This window comes from Pungitius pungitius, chromosome 17, assembly GCF_949316345.1.
Source record: "Pungitius pungitius chromosome 17, fPunPun2.1, whole genome shotgun sequence".
Taxonomy (NCBI): domain Eukaryota; kingdom Metazoa; phylum Chordata; class Actinopteri; order Perciformes; family Gasterosteidae; genus Pungitius; species Pungitius pungitius.
The window spans coordinates 5,642,196-5,652,420 of NC_084916.1; the positions used below are offsets into that span (position 1 = coordinate 5,642,196).

Sequence of the window (10,225 nt, forward strand, 5' to 3'; positions counted from 1 at the left end):
AATTAAGTGTTAACGAGCAGTTGGACAGGTGTACCTAATAAAGTGGCCGGTGAGTATAACTCCTGTATTAACTTCTCTGCACTTATCTTAAAGAGCTTGTTACACCGTATTGCCCTACAAGGCACCTGTGCTCCGTAGATGCTGGGCTACTTGTAGTTCCTAGAGTTTTAAAAAGTAGGATGGGGGCCAGAGCCTCAGTTATCAAGCTCCTCTTTTGTGGAACCAGCTTCCACTCTCAGTGGTCTCAGACTCGGTCAGCTTATTTAAGATAAAGCTTAAAACGTTCCTCTTTGATATTGCTTATAGTTAGGGCTGGCTCAGGTTAGCCCGGATCAGCCCTTAGTTAAGCTGCTCCAGCCTGAGACTGCCGGGGGACTTCTTTGGACACACCGAGCCCCTCTCTCACTCTCACATTCTCACTCTTTCCTTCCACAATCATCCATGTTTTATGAATGTACATCATTAATTCAGCTTCTTTCCGGGAGTTTTTTGTGCTTTCTCGCCTAGCAGGTCTCCGTGGATCGTAGTTTCGTGCGGACCCCGGTTCTAACTCCTGGCATGGCTCTGCTGACACCTGCTGCTGCCATCATCGTTACTTTAAAAGTGATTCATAGTACTGTAGTGATAAACATTTTTCTGCTCTCCCTCTCCACAGAAGCCTCTGTGGATGGTGGTTCGATCTGATGGTGGTTGTCCCTGCAGTGGTCCTGCCGTACACTTGTTCTGCTACCTGCAATTACTTGTATTATTTCTGTTAGAGGATTTAAATGTATTGCACATCTTTTACATTGTTGATTATGTACACATGACATCCATTGCAGTCTGTCCATCCCGGGAGAGGGATCCCTCCTCTGATGTTCTCTAACGTTTCTTCCCTTTTTTCCCTATTGAAGGGTTTTTTCATATTTTGGGGAGTTTTTCCTGTGCCGATGTGAGGGTTTTGGGACAGAAGATGTTGCATGTGTACAGACTGTAAAGCCCTCTGAGGCAAATTTGTAATTTGCGATTTTGGGCTATACAAAATAAAATGAATTGAATTAAATTGAATAGTAACTTCTGCCACTGCTAAAATCCAAGTGAAGAGTTTAGTGCGATTAGGGTTTTGGTCTTCATCAGTTTAAATGAAAGATGGTAGTGTTTTCTGTGATGGTTGTGATGGAATTTTCCTCGGGCCTGGGTCATATGCTGCGTGTTTTACTGTGGGGTTGGGTGCAGGGTGTCTATACAGATTGCCCAAGGTATATCTACTCTGGTGACAACTTTTAAGTATTATCTTGCGTTGCTAGGCAACCATAGGCAGCTAGCTGCATCATTAACATTTATCTGATTTTCTTTCAGACATTTTATTTAACTATGTATCAAGATATTTTCTGTGAAAGCAGCGTTTCTGCATGAGGAACCTCTCCACTCTGCCAAGTATGGGTTTATGTGTGTGTGTGTGTGTGTGTGTGCACCCATGGACCATGACTAATATATCTTGGGAACCTTTAGCTGCCATAGAAATATATATACACATCACGTAACAAGAACAGTGTTTTATATGGAAAGTACTGAAAGAGGGACTTATCTGTATCATAGAATACACTCAGATGTAGTTAACCTGGCTCCACAGCCAACCTGGCTCTTTTCAAAGTTGGGTGAAAACGTGATTGAAATCACTAATAAAACCATTTTGTTTAATCTGTGCACAAATGATCCTGCACTAGTGGGTGATGTGTATGTGGGAGGTTAATGAGCTACTCATCAAGAAATAGTTTAAAACCTTAAAAACACATTTTGACATCTGTGTGAAGATTAAACCAACAAAAGAGATGTATTTAATGATCTTTGCACAGCCAGACAAGCTGTTTGCCCCTGCTTCCTGTCTTTCTGCTAAGCTAGGCTAACAAGATCCAGATAAGTACTTAACACCAAAATTAGACTGAGACCATCTGAACATCTCACTTTTTGTAAATGCTGGACAGTTCCTCCTTTCAAATCTTGTTTAATCAACATTGTGACATTTTTATATTTTGGGACAAATTGACATTGTTGACCTCTAACCTAGCCCTTAAACATTTGGTTACAATTTAAACACATGATATTAATTGTCAGACTGTCTCTCAGCTCTCTCCTCAAGCAGTCCGGCCTTCCTCTGAGCTTTTTTCTGTTTTTCACTGAGGACAGGTGTGTCCTTGTGTCCTGAGTCATTCTGTTGTCTGGAGTAGCGCTTGCACCTGCAAGAGGTCACCACAGTTATCTTGTAGGTCCTGGCGCTGCCATCCTGGCACTGCAGTCGGATCCGCTGTGTCCGAGTCCGGTCAATGACGCAACGCCAGTCCTGAGCGTCGCGGCGGCTCCAGTAGCTCCCCGTGTAACCCCCACCCCCGATCCAGTTGGGCAGCAGTTGAGCCGGCAGACACTCCCCAGCACATACTAGCTCCTTGATGGGGTTGACGCTGGTGCACTGGCCATCAGAGATGTACTTTGTGGACCTCAGCTCTCTGCAGCCCACCTGGCTCTGGTCTGGGCCTGAAACATGGGACCTGATTAGAGACCTGATAGTTTACCTCAGCCTCTGTTCTATCCTTTTTGGTTTTACTTTATGTAAAATATTCAATACAAATGACACAGCCATTACTATGTGAAGGACTTGTGAGAGTTTTATTTTTTATTTATTCTATAAAATGACTAGAGGTGATTTTGATTTTATATTGGAATGGGCTCATTCTCCATTAATTTTTGTCATGCAAGAATTTGGCTGCACCTCAGTGTATTAGGTCTTAAATATGTGTGTGTAAGCGGTTAGCAGCAGCATGCCTCTTTGGAGAGGTAAATAAACCGAAATATCTGTATGGACAACTGATTTGTTTATCAGCAATACATTATTCTGTGTAAATTCAAGTAATCATATTTTGAAACATTACCTATAGTTTCAAAAAGAGAAAAATGTTCTTTTATGTGTTGTGTTTTGACAATCCAGCTCTTATCCCTCGAACACGAGGAAAACTAAACACACGTTAAAACAATGTAAATAAATTGCGCCGTGCGTAACCGCTTGGACTCACCATTACGCACGGGGTCAGCCAACCGTCTCCCGCCGTTCCTCGCATGGTTCGTGTCTTCATCAACCGGCTCGACTGGAGGATCGTGCACCAGCTGAGGGCTGTCTGACTCCGTGGCGTCGTTCTGAACAGCTGAGCTGCTCCCGCTCAGCAGCATCAGAAGCGCAAAGAGCTGGAGTCCGCAGGGAGGACGGGACATGACTGCACCTGAATGGACTGAGAAGACAAACCTGCAGGAGCAGCTGCTGCCCTTTAAATATCCACTGAGGTGTAACCAAGGCGCCCCCTATCGACAAGCAGCTTGCACTAGGATCAGCCACTTTAGGTCTACATCAGAATGCAAATGCTCTTGGTTTAAATGTTAGCACTTACAATTACCTTCAACTATCATTTTTCAATAAACAAGACATACACACACACGTTATCTCAACGGTTTTCAAAATGATGATACTTTCTCAGAAAAAAAATAAAATAAATAAATGTAAGTAATAATTACAATGACAATAACGTTTTTATTGGCGAAAATGGGCTTCCATAGTATCTACAATAGTAGCTCGTACATGTCTTCACCAATTGGCTAAATATTGCTGTGTAGAAAACTTGGCCACATTGTAACGAATTATGGTAAAATTCCTGGTGGATTAACTGTAGCATACATACATTAACTGTACGTTATGCTTCTGATAATAAAGTATGATTATTGAACTGTTAAAATGTTAGATAATGTTTCACTTCTGTTGCATTACATTAGGTTGATTATCTTGGCAGAGCTAGCTAAGTGACATTAGTTAAAGTTAACAGCAGTTATGGTAATGGTATTATTGAAACAAGCAGTAAAAGCATATTTGTTAAAGAGTTGTGTGCTATGCTCAGTATTCTGAACTCTGTTAAGAGAACCTTTTAATTTCAGAGAAACAATCTGCCAATTTAGGTCATTTATGCGGATTCATTTAAGAGCCTGCCTCCCGTGTTGGAATATGGCAGCCTTTGGATGGTTGGCCCAGCTGTAGTTCGTTGACAGACGACGCAGCTTGTTTTGACCTCTGGTTTTGACATCGTTGCTGGAATATATTTCATAAACGTTGCGTGATACCCTTACTTCACTTAGCAGTTTGTCATTGTTGGTCATTTAAATATCCATGTCAATGAGTGTGCTTGAGTGTTTTAGCCTGCAGCAGCATGTTAAGGTTCCTACTCACACCAAGGAGCACACTCTGAATGTGGTTACCACTGACTTTGCTCCCATCAGTGGCAGGTTTACTACCTGGGTGTGTCTGACCAAAAGGTGCTGCCTACTTAGCCTTTTGAGCTCTACAAAATAAAATGAATGTAATTCACACTCCCCCCTCCAAAGTCAACTCTCCACCTTTGCTTCCCTCTAGTGTTGCCAACTTGCCGACTTTCTTGCTAAATGTTTCCAAACGCACTTGGCATGGAGACATTTGTGGTGTCAGACGTGAAAGCACGTATTGTTCTGCAGTTAGTGTCCTCAGGGAGTCAGTCTCACAGGAGGCTTGCGGCTAGTGCAGCAGTCCAGGCTGGCGTGAGAGCAGAGAGGAGGCCCACACATCTCCACGTCCAACCTGAAAATGAATCACGCATGCACAGCGGGGCGACACACTAAAATAAACAACTGTCTGCAAAAACGTACGCGGCATTAAAGGCAAAATGAAAATTAATTTTCAGAAAAGGGAATGTTTTCTATGGTTAAAGTGACATTATATCAACTATATTAACTGAGATTACGTAAATAAGAACACTAATGTGTATAATGTCATGTGTGTAAACCATTTTGAACATGCCATAACACCCACACACATTGGTTGAAATTGTATTTGTATATCTTTTATATATATGCCTTTTCTTCTTTCTTTTTTCAACCTGCCTATAAAGATATTGAAATTAAATCTGGCACGTATAGTTGTCACTCATTGGAGGCCAATGTCTCGGAATTCTTTGCTGGTCGTGGATTCTGGTTAAGCACAAATGATCTTATTCCAGTGAAAATGTTTCAGATCTGCCCTCCACAGGTTTCTTATGGAAATGCATAGTGCAGAGATCATAACGGCTTTATGATTAATGTTAGCAAAATAAATCATTGAGTGAGATATGTACGGCCTGTGGTAGAACCTTCTTAAATATCAGGGTATCCTGGGGAAGTCCTCTAACAAAGTTATCTGTTCAAACCATGTTTTCACATTGCAGAGCCACAATGTTATATAGAAGCTGTCCAGTTGTGAAAAGCTTCTACATTTGAATGCAAAATCGGTTTTGAGAGAAATTACTCCAGCTACTTGGCCAATCACAAGAGCAGATGACAGATCAATACATTTCAAAGGTGTGTGGGTTTTATGTTTGCGTTGAGTAGATTATTATTATTTTTTACATCTGAGTTGTCTACATACTATGCCACACATGCGTCCATTTGAAGGTTTCTTCTTATTTGAATGTTAGACTGGTGAAATGATACTGCAATGATATATTATTTGCTGAGTTAAAAGTACAATAACGTGACAACCTATCGTACCAGTACAGTAGGCCCGCACGTCAGGTAGTTGAACGTTTAGCCCTTTAGTCACAGGAAACAATTACCTCTCCAGGACACCAGGGGCGCTGCTCGGCCCGCCGGTCCCTCTCGGTACACGTCATGCCAGCAGCTTTTGCGTTGTGCGCATGCGGGTCTCTAGCTCCTCCTTTAGGAACTGCTTCTCGAAGAAGAGTAACTCGCTGGACGGTAATGGTCTGTTCCGCTTCTTTCTTTTAACTAACCTTTACTAAATTACATTTTAGAATCGTATTCATTATCATGTGTAGCTGACGTTGTGTAATGAAAACGTAGACGAAGAGTGCTTTTGTTAATGCTACGCTGGAAGCTAACGTCAACGTCAGGTGAGCCTCTTGTTGTCCACGTAAGCGTCTGGACCACGAACGTATCGTGGTTGATTCTGGTGATCAGCACAGTTCGGGCCACTTGAACCTCTGTTTCTACTCTACAGTCATATAGACACGTTCGTAGAATGGCTTCGCTAAAAAAGGTTTGGGTAACTGTTTAAAGAACGCCATTTGTCTTGTTTTCAGTTCGGTTGATCAGTATTCAGAGTAAATCACAGCATCACAGCCCACAGAGCGGCTGAAAACGTCTCCACTGTGAAACAATCCCGTTTTGTCTTTTCCAATGTGAATGGTATTATGTTCGCAGATGATAATGAAGATGCTGCACGTGTTTTTGGGGCTGGCTCTGATGGGCCTGGGTTCTGGAGAAGAGGGGGCCCGTCTGCTGGCCTCCAAGTCCCTGCTGAACCGCTACGCCGTGGAGGGCCGGGACCTCACCCTGCAGTACAACGTCTACAACGTGGGCTCCAGGTGAGCCGGCTCACACATGGATCCAACTGGCTCCTCTCAATAAGCACACCCACCACAACGCTCTCTCCCTTCACACACCCACAGGGCATTTGAGATCCACCGGTTAACTTCACCTGCATGTCTGTGGGAGGAAGGGTGTAGAGATTCAGATTCATTTCAGATTGTCCTGCACGTCACTAACCGTGTCCTCCTTGTATCCGTCCACAGTGCTGCACTTGAGGTGGAGCTGTCGGATGATTCTTTCCCCCCCGAAGACTTTGGAATCGTTTCGGGGATGTTGAATGTGAAATGGGACAGGATTGCACCGTATCCTTCAACCTAAATGTCTTGCAATGGTGGTGCTTTAAGATTAAGTTGGACAAAGGGCTCCATACTGACACAGACTAATGCTAAAAAACCCAGCTTTTAATTTTTTTTTAAATACCAAAATCGATTTTCCCCTAAACCTCCACAATGAGTTCTTGCGGTTAGTACTAAACACAGTTCTCTTAGGTGAATAAGGTTTTTACTTTTAAAGTAAAGTTGATCTTTAATCAAAGTTTGATTTTATTCTAGTATCTTATAACACCTGCTAAAAATCCACTACCCAATCATTTCTCTCCATCTTCCCTTTGAAGCTTGTTATGCTGCCACCCTTATTTAATGGTAGAGGAAACACTGATATGAGAACCGGTACCAATACAGCACCGGTTCCTACACGACCGGTTCCTGCCGAAACGCAGATTTCGGTGCTTGCTTTCTGTTCCGGAGCCGATTGAAAAACGTCTACACTTTGATAACAGCGTCCTCGCAGCAGCTAACATGGCCGTTCGCTTGTGTAGCTACAGCGGCTAGCTGACATCTAACTCCGGTTTCCCTCCGTTATTAAAGTGTGCAGTCCTTTCACAGCGCGGCTATTAACCCACGCAGACACGTGCGCATACAGAGGAGAGCGTGCGCTCCCCAGCGGACAAGGAGCGTGCGCGCCCCTCCCGTCGGTATTAAACCGAGGGACAAGCGGCGTTCGTCATTGAGCCCCAGACACGTGACTCCATTTCCTCACGCCAATGACGGGAGATCGTTTGATTCTTTTCGTCTTTATTTTACGCAGCATAGCGTTAAAAACATAAATAATAATAAATCCTGTCACACGGTAGATAAACTGAAGAACCAGTGAAAGCAAGGAGATGTAAACAAAGGATGTCACATGTGTGTTCAGACTGATGATAAAATGTATACATTACATACAACGATCATAGATCTCGTATCTGGTAAAACCGATCCGTTGGTCCGAGGATTGGCAGTTCAATTCTGGTCTCCGATAGTCCATGTCACAGTGTCCTTGGGCAAGACGCTTCAGCCCAAACTGACTGGTCAGAAAGTCCTGATGACTCCTGTCAGTGTATGAAAGGATGTAAAAGATGACGTGTAGTGTTAACCTGTTTTAATGGTTGGGAGACTATAAGAGAGGTGTACATGTAAAATTCCATCAATTATTTTACAATGAACCACCAGTTTTGTGACTTAACTCCTGGTCTCTGCAGAGCAAGCAATGTCTCTCACACAGTGGTGCTGCGCCCCCTGAAGGCCGGCTACTTTAACTTCACCTCTGCCTCTGTCAGCTACCTCGCCCAGGAGGGAGGCCAAGTCGTGGTAAAAGCAGTTGATAATCTTCACGGATCAAAGCAGTCCAAGTGTGTTGTAGTGAAGGAAGCTCAGTGTCCGTCTGTCCTACAGGTGGGCTTCACCAGCGCCCCCGGCCAGGGAGGCATCCTGGCTCAGAGGGAGTTTGACCGGCGCTTCTCCCCACACTATGTAAGTCCCTCAGGCTTCTAACAGGGGGAAGGCTGACTCACACAGGACCACCGTGAACAAACGTGTGTGGATGCACATCCATTGCCAGTTTATTAGTTACAGTCAGGTTACAATAGAGCAGTGTGTGTCTCTCAGATGATTTAAGTAGGCTGGACATTAGGGGACATAAGGGCCATGTTGAGGATGTGAAATGCCACCTCTATTTTGCAGGTGCTGCATTGTACGGTTTGGTTTGCTGATGAAATCCTCCCAGACTTTTTGAAAGTCTCTTTTTTGAAGTTCTGACTTTTTTTGGCTCTCCCACACTGTGTTCAACTTCTTCATTTCCATGGTGCATGTAGACAATGGAAGCGATATTATCCCGCTTCCTGTCGGGCTGTATGAAGATTACTGGTAGCTCTGCATCTTTTTATAGTGATGCGTCGACCATACTACTGTGTATTGACAATTTTTCACAAGCTATTATGTTTAATTGTTGCAGCTTCTTTTGAATATTAGAAACGGTAGGATGTAACATTTTTTGACAACTCAACACTTTTCCAAAATGACATTGTTGAATCAATGAGCTTTAAGTGTTAGTTTCCTCCTGTGCAAATAGAGCTGGGTAATGATAGAAATGGTTTGACTCTTCTAGCTGGACTGGGCAGCGTTCGGGGTGATGACTCTGCCCTCCATCGGCATCCCTCTGCTCCTCTGGTACTCCAGCAAGAGGAAGTATGACTCCCCCAAGGCAAAGAAGAACTGAGAGGCTGCGTGGGAGGAGCACTCTGAATAGGTTAATACGCCATATTGGAGTTTAAAAGTCAAGACGTGCGGTGACCAAGGGCTGGATTGTGATTAAGAGAACTTTCGATCCAGGAATAGGACAACAGCCAGAGCAAGGGGAGCAGTTCACTGCTGCTCATTTGGGTTCATGAGACAACTGCATGGCTGTTACTACTGTAACTGAATTGTGTTATTGGATACAAATGTAACTGAATTCAGATTGAAAGTTTTCAGCCGGCTGTTGAATTTGAAGATAAATTAAAGTTTTTTTTTTTTTCTAAATTTGTCGTTCATTTTTAAAGTTTGTGTGTAATAATTAAGTTGGTCAAGTGCATGGAGGTGTGAACTTTTTTAGCAAAAAGCTGTATTCACACTGTCATTCAAATGTATACATTTAAAACCATTCTTTCACTGTTAAATGTAACGTTGACTCATGCTGCCCCCCCCCCCCCCCCCCCCCCGGCTCCATGTACTAAATGTACCAACACACATTTATAACAAATATTCAACGAGCAGCTCACGTTACCGGAAACCGCTGCGATGTTAACTGCAGCTCGTTTGTAGTTCTGACTTTAATTTAGACTCACCAACATCCTTCTGATGCTGTGACTATACTTAATATTATGAACAGAAATAGATCAAAGTGAGTTCAGGCAGACAAGTCCTGAACGTGAAATATCATTACGTTACAGAATAAATACACAAAGAAACAACTTGCTATGCTTCTTTAGTTTTGTTGTGTGATTATAAACTAACATTTAGTTGTGTTTTATGGAGCAGGAGGAAGCATCAAGCTGAAGGAGAACAATGTTTGAGGTGACATTTATCTACTGTAGCTTGGACATATTCTGTAATATCGTAAGTTAGTTAAAATAGCTTGTATCATACAACAAAAAACATCCTTGTTTTAATTGACAGTATTGATTTGATTTCCTCTGCCTTACATTTGCATTATTACTTTAAGTAAAAGGGAAATGTTCTTTTCTCAGCCTGATATATAACATGTTCCGGAGGAGAAACATATCTTGCTGAATTAAATAATTCGATAATTATGTACGCAGCAGGTTGCTAAGGAACGGGAGCAGTAGAGGTAGCTGATGACGCAGGTAGGAAGTTCCCCGATGGCCAGACCGTCAGCCCAGGTCTACCGCGAAGGCTGGAGGCTACAAGGATGCAACCTAGGGAATTGAGACACAGCTATTGTCCGCTTTAATGTGTTTGCAGTGCGTTCATCACGTAGTCAAAAGCTGTGGGACCAA

At 43.1% G+C, this 10,225-nt stretch overlaps 2 protein-coding genes across 4 annotated transcripts; one reads left to right on the plus strand and one right to left on the minus strand.

The window, feature by feature from the left end:
• Window positions 1-1,745: 1,745 nt before the first annotated feature.
• Window positions 1,746-3,567, minus strand: LOC119218825 (sclerostin domain-containing protein 1-like). The gene is made up of 2 exons (XM_037473550.2): window positions 3,048-3,567; window positions 1,746-2,511 (listed from the first exon to the last, which is right to left on the minus strand). Exons 1-2 carry the CDS (start codon window positions 3,241-3,243, stop codon window positions 2,084-2,086), a joined length of 624 nt encoding a protein of 207 aa, XP_037329447.1. The 5' UTR covers window positions 3,244-3,567; the 3' UTR covers window positions 1,746-2,083.
• Window positions 3,568-5,635: 2,068 nt separating this feature from the next.
• ssr2 (signal sequence receptor, beta) lies at window positions 5,636-9,248 on the plus strand. Of its 3 annotated transcripts, none has more exons than XM_037473548.2 (6): window positions 5,636-5,778; window positions 6,244-6,407; window positions 6,615-6,713; window positions 7,931-8,039; window positions 8,124-8,201; window positions 8,836-9,248. In XM_037473548.2, exons 1-6 carry the CDS (start codon window positions 5,692-5,694, stop codon window positions 8,944-8,946), a joined length of 648 nt encoding a protein of 215 aa, XP_037329445.1. In that variant the 5' UTR covers window positions 5,636-5,691; the 3' UTR covers window positions 8,947-9,248. The 3 variants fall into 3 exon arrangements, with proteins under 3 accessions (XP_037329445.1, XP_037329444.1, XP_037329446.1); XM_037473547.2 differs by having other exon boundaries at window positions 5,654-5,784; XM_037473549.2 differs by lacking the exon at window positions 5,636-5,778 and adding an exon at window positions 5,803-5,933.
• The last annotated feature ends 977 nt before the right edge of the window (window positions 9,249-10,225 follow it).

Excerpts from the sequence above, each read along its gene's own strand:
- LOC119218825 (XM_037473550.2), bottom strand. The coding sequence starts at position 3,243 with ATGTCCCGTCCTCCCTGCGGACTCCAGCTCTTTGCGCTTCTGATGCTG. Across the intron at positions 2,512-3,047 it reads GGCTGACCCCGTGCGTAATG|GCCCAGACCAGAGCCAGGTG; the intron begins GTGAGTCCAAGC and ends CCCATGTTTCAG.
- ssr2 (XM_037473547.2), top strand. The coding sequence starts at position 5,692 with ATGCCAGCAGCTTTTGCGTTGTGCGCATGCGGGTCTCTAGCTCCTCCT. Across the intron at positions 5,785-6,243 it reads TAACTCGCTGGACGGTAATG|ATGATAATGAAGATGCTGCA; the intron begins GTCTGTTCCGCT and ends TTATGTTCGCAG. Across the intron at positions 6,714-7,930 it reads AAATGGGACAGGATTGCACC|AGCAAGCAATGTCTCTCACA; the intron begins GTATCCTTCAAC and ends TGGTCTCTGCAG.